The sequence below is a fragment of the Erinaceus europaeus genome, chromosome 11, assembly GCF_950295315.1.
Source record: "Erinaceus europaeus chromosome 11, mEriEur2.1, whole genome shotgun sequence".
Lineage (NCBI taxonomy): Eukaryota > Metazoa > Chordata > Mammalia > Eulipotyphla > Erinaceidae > Erinaceus > Erinaceus europaeus.
This window is the reverse complement of record NC_080172.1, coordinates 60,027,800-60,041,773: the sequence shown is the minus strand read 5'-3', so window position 1 is coordinate 60,041,773 and position 13,974 is coordinate 60,027,800. Positions and strand designations below refer to the sequence as shown.

The following is a 13,974-nucleotide window of genomic DNA, read 5'->3' as shown; positions in this document are numbered from 1 at the left end:
TTTTTCCTTTGAATTACTGAGTATTGTTCCTCCATTTCTAGGTTTTGCTCTTGACATCTTATTTGCTATTGCAAATGGATTTTCCCCCTCATATGAATTCTTTGCAGTAACTCGCTTCTTGGTGGGCATGATGAATGGAGGGATGTCGCTGGTGGCCTTTGTTCTGCTGAATGAATGTGTGGGCACCGCCTACTGGGCACTTGCAGGTACTGCTTAAATAGAGCTGCTCTAGAAAGACCTGGAGAGAATTAGTTTAACTCTAGAATCTATTCAATGGACATGCATTTGAACTTGAGATAATCTAAGCAACTATTAGATATGCTTTCCTGAGTTTGTTCTATGTAACCTTGAACTAGTCATTTTATTAGTACACCTCTGCAGATAGACTTGACTCACAGTTGGTGAGCTTCCTCCCCACCTCCCCACCTCCCACCCCCAGACTGCTTACAGACTTGTGGGAGGGTGTCAATTTCCTCAACAGGGTGTTAGCTGCTTTTTCTCTTAAAGTGAAGAATCATGCAGAGCTAGAAAATACTCAGACCCTCTTTTATATTATATTACATTGAATCCAGTTTTATTGACCTTTCTAATTTGTATTGTTCTCTTCTTGTCAGTAGACAGCATTATTGTAGCATTTATCTACAGATGTTTAAGTTACAAAATAGAGTTCACCCATTTCTGTATTATGTTTTTAACCATCCCACCATCTTCCCGAGAATTATGTTGTAATAAAATGAGCCTTCTGAGTTCAAATAATGTCTTGAGAGGACAACTGTGTCTGAGCCTTTACTTTGTGAATTCCAAGTTTGCAGTGATAACTTTGTTTTTTTGCTCATTGTTTATTTGAAAAGTATTTGCCATTGGGTATTCTTGTACTATTCTGAGAAGCAAGTTGGCTTGCAACTGTTAAATCTGTGTCTAAGGAAGAATATATATGAGAAAGTACTGTTATTTTTTTCTTTAGAACTACTGGTGCACAGTGCCAGCTACCTTTTTTTTGTGTTTTACCTACCTGTGATATTTCCAGAGTTTTTCATTTTATAGAAGAGGAACTGAACCTCTGAGGGTGCTGTGATGTGCTTATTTTCAAATGACTTGGGACAGATTTGGTCAGAATTGCACTTAGGTCTGGCTGACACCCAAATTCATGTCCTTCCTGTCACTGCCTAATTTTACTTGTGTCACCTTACATGAATACCAGCCTCATCTCCCTGTTCTTTCTCACCAGTATTATTTTTAAGTTGATAGTTGCTAACATATTGAACTGAAGACAAAGACTAAATACATTTGACTTTTGCTGTATTTGCCCACTAAAATGCTAGGGTTGGGAAATTTGGAACTGGGCTGGGGAGAGACACAAGTCTATCTCAGCCCAATAGACTGACTTTATGCCCATCTTGTAACCAGTGGTGGTATTTGATTCACTTTATATGTAGTATCTTCCAAAACCATTGGGAATAGAATGTTTTACCCTCTAGCCTAAAATAGGGCCAGGGAGAAAACTTCTTTGAGTCTTGAATTCACATTGAATTTTATATGTCATTTTTCAAGTAGCAGGGTCAGAAATCCCAGGACTTTATTAAATTAGTAATGGTGGAGTTATGACCACTGGCACTATCCAAGAAAATACAAAGGCTTTCTTTTCTGTGGTTTGGTTTCCTGACACCCAAAATCTTGCTAGCAGACTATTGTGAGTGCATATTTTTCATGTACTTAGCATGTTTCTATATTATGATATTCATACTTGTATCCAGAACAATGGCATAGTGGTAAAACTCAGGGCTTGAATGTGCAAAGGACCCAATTTTAACCCCTGACATCACTAGTTACATATGCCAGAGTGATGCTCAGTTTCTCTTTCTCATTAATTAAATAAATGTTTAAAAAAGAAAACATTTGCATTTGTCCTTAACTGTTCCATGAAGCTTCTCTGTTGTAAAAAACATATACTGCTTCCATCCTGACAAATTGTTTATCATGTCTCTTCTGTTGCATATGTTGGACAAAAAAGAAAGAATAAAGCTCTCTTGCTTCCTTGCCAGTTGCCTAAAGTCGATAAAAGTATTACTATGAAAATGCTTTAGCCATATTCCTCTCCTGGGGATATATCCTAAGGAACCAAACACACCAATCCAAAAAGATTTGTGTATACAAATCTATGTTCATAGCAGCACAATTTGTAATAGCCAAAACCTGGAAGCAACTCAGGTGTCCAACAACGGATGAGTTTAATAATGGGTTGAATAAACTGTAGGCTGTATACACAATGTGATACTACTCAGCTATTAGTAATGGTGATTTCACGTTTTTCAGCCCATCTTGGATGGAGCTTGAAGGAATCATGTTAAGTGAGATGAGTCAGAAACAAAAGAATGAATATGGGATAGTCTCACTCACAGACAGAAGTTGAAAAACAAGGTCAGAAGGGAAAACACTAAGCAGAACTTGGACTGGAGTTGGTGTATTGCACCAAAGTAAATGACTCTGGGATGATTGGGCTGGTTGGCAGAAGGGTGTGTTCAGGTCCTGGAACATGATGGCAGAGGGCCTAGTGGGGGTTGTATTGTTATATGGAAAACTGAGAAATGTTATGCATGTACAAACTATTGTATTTACTGTTGACTGTATAACATTAATCCTCCAATTTTAAAATGCTTTAGCCAGGGCCCTGCAGTGATGCAACTTAGTTGAGCATGCATATTACCATGTAGAAGGACCTAGGTTCTAGCCCCTGCTACCCACCTGCAGGGGGGATGCTTCACAAGTGGTGAAGCAGGGATACAGATGTCTGTCTTTCTTTCTCCTCCTATATCTCCCCTTCCCCCTCACAATTTCTCTCTGCATTTTATTTTTCTAAGTAGAAAAATAAAAAATAACATAAAACAAAAAGGGAAAAAATTGGCTACTAGAAACAGTGGGTTCGTAGTGCTGGCAACAACCCTGGTGGCAATAACAAATAAATAAATAAATAAAGTACTTTAACCTCATATTCTTGTCCCTGAAGTTGTATTAAGATGAGAGTATTAAATTTTTTTAAAGTTTTTTATTATATTTATTTGTTTATTGGATAGACACAGCCAGAAATCAAGAAAGAAGGGGGAAATAGAGAAGGAGAGAAACAAAGATACACCTGCAGCACTGCTTCACCACTCGTGAAACTTTCCCCCTGCAGGTGTGGACCAAGAGCTTGAACCTGGGTCCTTGCACATTGTAACATGTGCAGTCAACCAGGTGCATCACCAGCCAGTTCCTTCAGAGCCCTGCCCCACTAGGGAAAGAGAGAGGCAGGCTGGGAGTATGGATTGACCTGTCAACACCCATGTTTAGTGGGGAAGCAATTACAGAAGCCAGACCTTCCACCATCTGCACCCCATAATGACCCTGAGTCCATACTCCCAGAGGGATAAAGAATAGGAAAGCTTTCAAGGAGAATGGGGTTGGATAGGGAGTTCTGGTGGTGGGAATTGTGTGGAAACATTGTCAATGTTTCCATTTTATAAATTAAAAAAAAAAATTCTAAAGTACATAAAACCAGAAAGGAAAAAAATGTAATAGTACAACTACTTGGTCACCAAGTTCAATGTGAAGTTCAGAGCAAACATGAGAGTTCTTTGAAGGCTAGTAACTGAGCTGGACCCAGGGAAGAAGGTATAATGGCTTCTGGAAGCCTTTTGTAGGGAATCCCCTCCCGCTTCTTCCCTCTGTGTCTTCCCCAAAGTTTCATCCTTGACCCTTTTCAAGGTGGCAGTCTCTCCAGTACAACAGTAAACTCTCTTATACATAACTGTGACTTCAGATTTGCTAAGGAACTGTAGGAGGTTGTGGAAAAGTCTAAAAATTCAGAAACAAGTGCTTTAGTTACAAGTAGCTTAATTATCATTGAAAAATTGTGTTTGATTAAGAATATTATTTGTTGTATGAAATACTATACAGACTATATATTAAAAGTACAAGCATAAACTAACAACATTCATAAAAAGTTCATAATAAGAACAAGGATAACTGAAAATTGTTAAGGATTTTTTACAAATACTAAAGCTATAAAAGTGTTGACGTTAGCTTATTTGCTCCCTCCTTATATTAATTTAACAAAAGTACAATTGCTATTCATTGCAAAAAATATATACAAATGAAATGCAAAGAATGCATATAGTTCTACCTACCTAGAAACTATGTTTGTATGTTAAACACAACCTGTTGTGGGCCATCACAGCTTTATTAGTTAATTGAAGTAAAAGAGTAAAAAAGAGGGGTGAGTGTAGTTAGGTCCTTGCTACTGTGGAGCCCCTATTTTAATTAGGAGAAGCAGAACAAATAGAAATTCATTCCATAAAACTGTAAGTACGCAAGATGGCGACTTGCAAGCAGCGGCTGGTATGAGCTCCCAACAAGCAGCAGCTTGTGACTGAGGATTCTCTGGATAGGGTTCCAGATGTTAGCATGATGCCGACCAGACTTCCCTGGACAGACAACCCCACCAATGTGTCCTGGAGCTTCACTTCCTCAGAGCCCTTCCCCACTAGGGAAAGAGAGAGGCAGGCTGGGAGTTTGGATCGACCTGTCAACACCCATGTTCAGCGGGAAAGCAATTACAGAAGCCAGACCTCCCACCTTCTGCATCCCACAATGACCCTGGGTCCATACTCCCAGAGGGTTAAAGAATAGGAAAGCTTTCAGGGGAGGGGATGGGATACAGAGTTCTGGTGGTGGGAATTGTGTGGAGTTGTACCCCTCTTATCCTATGGTTTAGTCAAGGTTTCCTTTTTGTAAATAAAAAATTAAATAAATATAAAAAAACTATAAGCACAATACATAAAATTAAATAGAGTAATGGACTAGATAGTAACAGCAGGATATAGCTACATTACATACAATAGGCACAGGGGCTTAGGCATTGAATGAATACATTACCTGTGCAAAGACCTGGGTTTGAGCCTCCATTCTTCACCTGCAGGGAGGATGATAAAGCAGATCTGTAGTTGTCTGTCTCTTTCCTTCACTATCTCCTTTTCCCCTCTCAATTTCTGTCTGTCCTATCCAATAAAATGGAAAGGGAAAGAAAAAATGGCTACTGAGATCAGTGGATTCATTGTGCAGGCACCAAGACCCAGCAATAACCCTGGTTGCATAAATAAATAAATAAATAAATAACATTAGGCAGAGAAGGGTTCTGGGGTTGGTACATCCAGTAGAGCATACATGTTACCCTGCACAAGGATCTGTGTTCAAATCCCTGGTCGCCACCTATATGGGGAAGCTTCATGAGTAGTGAAGCAAGTCTGCAGATGTCTTCCCCCTTCTCTTCCTCCTTTTCTCTCAATTTCTTTCTATCTTAAAAGATAAAAAAAATAAAAGCCACCAGGAGCAGTAGATTTTTTTCAGGTGCCAAGCTCCAGTAATAACCCTGGTAACAGTAAAAATTTTTTAAAACTAAAGAAAAACTTCTGGGGTAAGAATTGTAATTATCTAGGTTAGTGACCCCCCTGCAGATGAGGGAGTTATGAATGACAGCCCCCACTTGGCTCATGGGGACATAGTAAGTGGAGACCAGTTTTCCCAAAGGGGGAAACAGATGTTCTTGGAAGTAGAAAGTAGGTAGAAAATATTTTACAACAAAACCAAATCACAGTGAGCAGCTAGGTGACTTTTTGGGGAGAGGTTAATAGGTATACAAGATTCATGGTCTAGAAGGTGGCACAGCAGATAAAGTGTTGGACTCTCAAGTATGAGGTCCAGAGTTTGGTCCCTGGCAACACATGTACCAGAGTGATCCTTCTCTCTCCTCCTATCTTTCTCATTAATAAGTAAATACAATCTTAAAAAAAAATAGATACAAGAGACTAGATCCACATCAAGGTAGGGCAATCTAACTAACATTTACATGGCATGCACAATTTCATCTAAAAGTAACACCTTATCTGGGTGCAGATATTGTTGTTTCTGTTTCACTAATGAAGTAACTGGGACTTAGAAACTTTTAGTGATGACCTCAGATCACTCAGTAGTATATGACTGAACTAGGCTTAGAGCTGCTTCCCCTGATATGGTCCTATCCTGTGAGAAGTCTTATGTTCTTATTTTTTTATTGGATAGAGATGGAAAGAAGTTGAGAGGGAAGGGGGAGAGAGAGAGGGAGAGAGAGAGAGAGAGAGAGAGAGAGAGAGACTGCAGCTATGCTCCACCACTCATGAATCTTCCCTCTTACAGGCAGGGACCAGGAGAGCTTGAATCCAAGTACTTGCACAAGGTAACGTGTGCACTCAACTGGCTGTGCCAGTGCCCAGCTCCCCAGGCAATCTATTATTATTATTATTATTATTATTATTATTATTATTATTATTATTATGCCTACATGGTGGCATTGTGGTCAGTGGATCCTAAGTACTATTCTAAACAATGACAAAAGAGTCTTATCTTGAAAACTAGGTGCTCTTGGATACTCTGTAATAGGTATTCATTGTCTTAAATTTCCAGGGAAATCACACTGTCCCCATTCCCTTACTTATCAAACTACCTGTTCCCATTTAGCATTCTGAATACACAGAACATGCCCTTACATTAGCCGTCCTTTCTGCTCAGGTCTTTTCCTCACTAGGGCAAACAATCTACAGATCATTATTTTGCAATTGTTATCGGTTGACAAGTCATGGACAACAATAAAGCGTGTGCTTTTATAATATATCTGTAGAACAATTTTAAATGTTTTTATTTTTTTATTTACTGTATAGACACAAAAAAGAAATAAGAGGGAAGGAAAAGATAGAGAGGTGGAGACACTTGCATCACTGTTCCATTACTCTCAAAGCTTCCTTCCTACAGGTGGGAACTGGGGGGCATGAACTGTTGTCCCTGTGCATTATAATGAATGTGCCCAACTGGGTGTGCCACTACCCAACTTGGCATGTTTTGTTACAAGATCAACAAATTCCTGTCACTTTGCAGTGCCCACAGAAGCCTTGCCTTCTCATGGTAGGGCCATGTGAGAGGGAATGGTGCAGAATGGAGGTTCTTCAGTCACACAGACTGGGACTATACGTCCTTAGATGTCTGCTCCCAACCCTCTCAGCTATTTGGTCCCATCAGTATAGGGCTGATATAGTAACTGCCTTTAGGACACAGTATGTAAATGGTGAGATGATCAATAAAGAATAGCTTTTCCTGCTAAAAGTAATAGTACCTGCTAGAGAAAACATGCCAAAGGCATAGAATGCACAAAAGTATTGGGCAAGCCAGTGGGTTTATTACTCCTCTCAGCCTTTATTTCAGAAAGCACAGGATTCATAATAATATCTTAGAAACTGTCCAGGAAGTGGCACAGTAGATAAAGCATTGGACACTCAAGTGTGAAGTCTCCAGTTCAGTCCCTAGCAGCACATGTACCAGAGTGATATCTGATTCTTTCTCTCCACCTATCATTCTTCACGAATAAATAGATAAAATCTTACAAGAGAGATGCTTTATTTTTTTGTTCTTTAAGTGTACTTCATGGAGTTTATATTCTACTTGAGAAAAACTGACAAGAAGCAAATGAATACAAAATTTCATATATTGGATGGCAATAAATTCAGTAGGTAAGGACGTTAGGGGTAATTAGAGAATGGGCAATAATTTAAATGAGGATTTTGAGTACCATGAGAAAGACAAGTTCTCAAGATTGCAATCACCTTATAGCCAAAAAACTTTATTGCTATATAGCAAAAGGTGTTTGTTTATAAGCCTTGGCACATACAGTTTATGTCAGTACAACATTCAACAGAAAACATTTGGACAAACTGTTAAAATTTATCTTGACCACATATGATTTTTTTTTTAACTTTTCATCTGTCCTACCTCCTTTTGCACTGATTTTGCCAGACTCACTTCTAGTTTTGTCACTTGACACTTGGTATTTGCTGACATCTCTCTAGGAAGGAGTTGGTTCTGAGGCGGTTCTGTGATGGTGAGATGGTGCTTTCTTGAGTAACTGGCCTTTTCCCTCCTGAACTAGGATCAATTGGTGGCCTCTTCTTCGCAGTGGGCATCGCTCAGTGTGCCCTACTAGGCTACTTCATCCGTTCCTGGAGGACCCTTGCCATTCTGGTTAACCTGCAGGGGACAGTGGTCTTCCTTTTATCACTGTAAGTAGTTTTTCCTATGAGAATTCAATTAAATGAATGAAAGTAACAACGTGGGGTCAGGTGGTGGTGCACCTGGCTGAGCATATATACATTACCATGTACAAGGGTCTGGGTTTCAGCCCAAGTCCCCACCTGCTGGAGGAGGGGAGGTTCATGAGCAGTGAAGCTATGCTCTTTCTCCCTCTCTATCTCCCTTCTTAATTTCTCTCTGTCATAGAAGAAGAAAGAAGGGAGGAAGGAAGGAAGGAAGGAAGGAAGGAAGGAAGGAAGGAAGGAAGGAAGGAAGATTGGCCACCAAGAGAGGTGAAATAATTATGCAGGCACTGAGCCCCAGCTATAATCCTGGTGGCAGATTTAAAAAAAGGAGGAGGAGGGGGAGGAGAAGGAGGAGGGCTAGAATGAAAAGAAATAAAAGGGGGAAGAAGGAGGAGGAGGACAAAGACAAAGATGAAGATGAAGGAGGAAGAGAAGGAGAAGGAGGAAAAGGAGGAGGAAGAGAAAAAGAAGAGACAACTTTAGATGATGCCAGTGAATGAGTGGCATTACTCCCTTTCAGGAATTTGCCTCAACTGGTGATTCTGGTGAAAAATTAGATTCTACAATCACTCCAATGTTTGGCAGCCTGGGGAGAGAAATGCTTAATTAATTTAGGATGTAGGGATCTCTTGTTTAACATAACCTCTCAGTGACTGCATTTTAACTTTCAAATTATTGTTGCAGGGTGTAAATTCATCCTTTAACCTTTTGCACTTCAGGCTATACCTAAATATATGATTGATTGAGGTATGAGACATAGACCGATCTATTCATATATAGGGGCAGCTATTCTTCCTACAGATGAATATCATTTCACAGCTTCTAAGTGTAGATCCTGAAAAATTGTCAGATTTGGTAGAATTCCATAGTCTATGAATTCCAAGCTGTAAAAGGGTGTTAGGTTGCCGTAGGTTAGGGCAAGCTTCTACAAACAACTCAACCAAAGTGTTAGAAAACTCTAAGTTCTGTTCAGTAAACCACCAACTTTAGTCTAGTTTAAAAATGTTTATTAAAGGGAGTCAGGCAGTAACGCAGCTGGTTAAGCACACATGGCGTGAAGCACAAGGACTGGTGTAAGGATCCCGGTTTGAGCCCCCGGCACCCCACCTGCAAGGGAGTCACTTCACAAGTGGTGAAGCAGGTCTGCGGGTGTCTATCTTTCTCTTCCCTTCTCTGTCTCCCCATCTCTTTCGATTTCTCTCTGTCCTATCTAACAACAATGACAGAAATAAAAACAATAATAATAACCACAACAATGATAAAACAACAAGGGCAACAAAAGGGGAAAAAATGGCCTCCAGGAGAAGTGGCTTTGTGGTGCAGGCACCAAGCCCCAGCAATAACCCTGGAGGCAAAATAAATAAATAAATAAATAAATATAAAAATGTTTATTAAAAGTTTTCTCCTAAGCTACTAGGCATCTATTATTTATTTATTTTATATGTATTCATTTATATATTATAAAGAATGAAGTTGAGAAAGGAAGGGAAGACAGAGAGGGAGAAAGAAAAAACACCTACAGCACTGCTTCATCATTCATGAAGCTTCCCTCCTGCAAGGGGGGACCAGGGGCTTGAACTCAGATCCTTGTGCACTATAGTATGTGCAGTTAACCAGGTACACCACCCCCTGGCCCATTGACTTATATTTTTAAAAAGCATTTGTTAACATGAGAAAGAGAGAAGGGGGAGGAGGAGGAAGCAAGGAGGAGAAGAAGGGGGAAGAGAAGGAGGGCAAGGAGGAGGAAAAGGAGAAGTAGGAGAAGGAGATGGAGAAGAATAAGAAGATGGAGAAGGAAGAGGAGAAAATGAAGAGGAGTAGGAGAAAGAGAGAACCAGGGCACCACTCTGGCACATGCAATGCTAGGGATTGAACTCAGGACGTTTTGCCTTAAGTCCAACACACTAGCCACAGTTGACACCTCCCAAGTCACCAGACTTTGACTTTTAATCAACTCTGGGAATCTCCAGAACTTGGTGCCAGTGTTAAAAACAGTTGTTTTTTTATGCCATAAAAAACAGTTGTTTTTTTATGCCATTCAGTAAAGAGTATTTGTAGTAGAATTTCTATCCAACTAGATATTTAATTTAACAATTAGTTATTCAGGATCACTAAGAGTTAGTGGGGTTGAACTAAGATCTACTTTCATACTCTTTGAAAGCAGAATTGTTAAGTGCAAATGTCAGTGTAATAGAAATAGTTTAGCCATACTTAAAAAAGGCATATTAAATGCATTTCATTGTGTAAATATAGGTGAAGTGATCTTATTAGAAAGGAAACTGACATTATTTTATTAATCTATGCATTACAATTTGGGGGGGATAAATGGAAACCAAATAATTCTACAAATTACTGAGAATGTATTTTGTAGATAAATTAATTTTTCTTTTTAAATATTGAATAGATATTATATTTACCATTCTAATCTAACTCTTGTCTTGCCTTCCATAGTAAAGCATCTTCCATTCTGCCTTTTTTTTAATGTGGAATTTGTTTCTGCTTAGTTTAGTGCCAGGGGAGGACTTCTCCTTGTTGAGAAATGAATTCAGTCATGAAGAACAGGAAACAGAGAAAAGAACATATAAAATGGAAATATGTATTTGTTCTGTTCGGATTGGAATGTAAGACACACCACAATTAGTTTCCTCTCTGTCTTTCCCAACTTTCTCCCATTCTATTTCCCATGCCCTATGCTCCATCCATGCAAAGCTCTTGTTGTTCCCAGTACACACCTTGCACATTTCTGCTTCCATACCTCCTGCTCAGTGCTGCACCTGCCCTTTCAATGCCTTCTCTCCACTTCTTTTATTTTAAGTAAATTGTTATTGAGGTAACATTGTATAAAGCTCATGTTGGGAGTCGGGCAGTAATGCAGCGGGTTAAGTGCACATGGCACAAAGCTCATGGACCCGCGTAATGATCCTGGTTGGAGATCCTGGCTCTCCATCTGCAGAAGAGTTGCTTCACAAGCATGAAGCAGGTCTGTAGGTGTCTACCTTTCCCTCCCCTTCTGTCTTCCTCTCCTCTCTCCATTTCTTCCTTCCTTCCTATCCAACAATGACGACAACAGTAATAGCTACAACAATAAAACAAGGGCAACAAAAGGGAATAAATAAATATTTTAAAAAAGAAAAGCTTATGTTATGACTTTGTGTAAGGTTCAGTCTACCCCATTATGAGTTAGCATCTGTATATCTACTAAATCATAATTACCATCCAAATTCTAGATTACATCTCCCATCATATAATTATTGCCTTTTACCTGTTTTATTTATTTATTTATTTATTTTTTATTTAAGAAAGGATTAATTAACAAAACCATAGGGTAGGAGGGGTACAACTCCACACAATTCCCACCACCCAATCTCCATATCCCACCCCCTCCCCTGATAGCTTTCCCACTCTCTATCCCTCTGGGAGCATGGACCCAGGGTCATTGAGGGTTGCAGAAGGTAGAAGGTCTGGCTTCTGTAGTTGCTTCCCCGCTGAACATGGGCGTTGACTGGTTGGTCCATACTCCCAGTCTGCCTCTCTCTTTCCCTAGTAGGGTGTGTCTCTGGGGAAGCTGAGCTCCAGGACACATTGGTGGGGTCTTCAATACAGGGAAGCCTGGCTAGCATCCTGATGGCATCTGGAACCTGGTGATTGAAAAGAGAGTTAATATACAAAGCCAAACAAATTGTTGAGCAATCATGGACCCAAAGCTTAGAATAGTGGAGAGGAAGTGTTAGGGGGGTACTCACTGCAAACTCTAGTGTACTTCTGCTTTCAGGTATATGTTTTGCAGTAGTTTACGGATACGTGTGAATATATGCTCTCTCTCACAGAAACTGGTGTATATCTAGGTTTTGGGACTTTGTTAGAAAGTGAACTACCTGAGATGAAATTAGAGTGTACTATAAAAGGAAAGGTCTCACCCGAGTAATGAAGCTGAAGGGTTGTCATTCCACACGTGAAGTCTCTGGACACAGTCTGAGGTGAAGCATGTTGAGGTGGCAATCGTTGCGTTGGTTAGGTTGTGATCGGCGGATGCAATATTATTTGATATGGATTGGGAGAGGCATACGGGAAAGTGGGCCCTATCCAAGGGTTCCAGGACTGGGGGAAGTAGGGGCTCTATAGTGGGGATGTGAGGTTCCTGCTGTCTTAGGGTTCAAAAAGACAATCGATAGTTAATGTTATCGTCACATTATTTGGTAATTGGGTTAACTTTGAAAAGTCCTTTTGTTAGGGTTTGCTGTACAGTACCCAGTATCTTGTATATAGCTGTGCTATTGGATGCTTCTAATCTACTTGGTCTAGGCTTTTGAGAGAGTCCGCATATCCTTTTACCTGTTTTTTTAATATTAATTTTATTTATTTATTCCCTTTTGTTGCCCTTGTTGTTTTATTGTTGTAGTTATTATTGTTGTTGTCGTTGTTGGATAGGACAGAGAGAAATGGAGAGAGGAGGGGAAGACAGAGAGGAGGAGAGAAAGATAGACACCTGCAGACCTGCTTCACCGCCTGTGAAGCGACTCCCCTACAGGTGGGGAGCCGGGGTTCGAACCGGGATCCTTATGCCGGTCTTGTGCTTTGCGCCACCTGCGCTTAACCCGCTGCGCTACAGCCCGACTCCCCCTTTTACCTGTTTTATCAACCTTCCTTCTACCCTCTCCTCTCCTCTAGTAACCACCAAACTATTTTGTCTCTAACAGCTTGTTTTTGTTTTGCTTGTATGTTTCTTCATATTCTGCATGTGAGTAAAATCATACAGTATTAGTATTTCTCTGACATTTCATTTTGCATATTATCTACATTGTTGCAAACGGCAGAGCTTCATCTGTTTTTTTTATTGCTGAGTAGTATTCTGTATCATCTGTATCTGTTCACTCTTCAGCTAGGTTGCTTCCATGTCATGAGTATTGTAAATAGTACTGCAGTGAACATAGGCACACATCTGTCTTTTAGAGTTCATGTTTTTTCCTTTATTTGAATAAGAACTTATAGAACTGCAGTCTCATATGATCTTTTAAAACATTGTTTTAGGAATCTCAATACTCTTTTTTAATTTTTTTTAAATTATCTTTATTTATTGGATAGAGACAGCCAGAAATCAAGAGGAAAGGGGGTGATAGAGAGGGAGAGAGACAGAGAGACATCTGCATCCCCGCTTCACCACTCGTGGAGTTTTCCCCCTGCAGGTCAGGGTTGGGGGCTTGAACCCGGGTCCTTGTGCATTGTAATATGAGCATTCAACCAGGGACGCCACCACTTGGCCCCAGAATCTTAATACTCTTTTCCATACTGGCTACACTGTCACTAGAAGCGCACAAAACTTCTCTTGTTTCCCCATGTCCTCATCAAAACATATCTCTTGTCTTTTTGATAATAACCATTCTCACAGGTATGAAATGATAGATAGCTCAACTCGGTTTTGATTTGCATTCCCCTAGTAACAAGTGATGATGAACATCTTTTCACATGCCAATTTGCCATCTGGATACCTTCTTGGGATAAATATATATTCACAGTATCTACCCATTTTATTTATTTATTTATTTTATTTATTTATTTATAAAAAGGAAACATTGACAAAACCATAGAATAAGAGGGGTACAACTCCACACAGTTCCCACCATCAGAACTCCATATCCCATCCCCTGCCCTGGGATTCTTTATCCCTCTGGGAATTTGGACCCGGGGCCATTATGGGGTGCAGAAAGTGGAAGGTCTGGCTTCTGTAATTGCTTCCCCACTGAACATGGGTGTTGACAGGTCAATCCATACTCCCAGCCTGTCTCTCTCTTTCCCTAGTGGGGCAAGGCTCTGGGGAATCTGA

General features: G+C 40.0%; 1 protein-coding gene across 1 annotated transcript in view; it reads left to right on the top strand.

Annotated features, from left to right (window-relative positions):
- SLC22A15 (solute carrier family 22 member 15) overlaps positions 1–13,974 on the top strand; it is an 81,527-nt gene that overhangs the window by 32,956 nt on the left and 34,597 nt on the right. The window contains exons 5-6 of the mRNA XM_060202365.1: positions 42–206; positions 7,988–8,117. Of these exons, the coding sequence (XP_060058348.1) occupies positions 42–206; positions 7,988–8,117 (295 nt within the window). The remainder of the gene's footprint in view (positions 1–41; positions 207–7,987; positions 8,118–13,974) is intronic.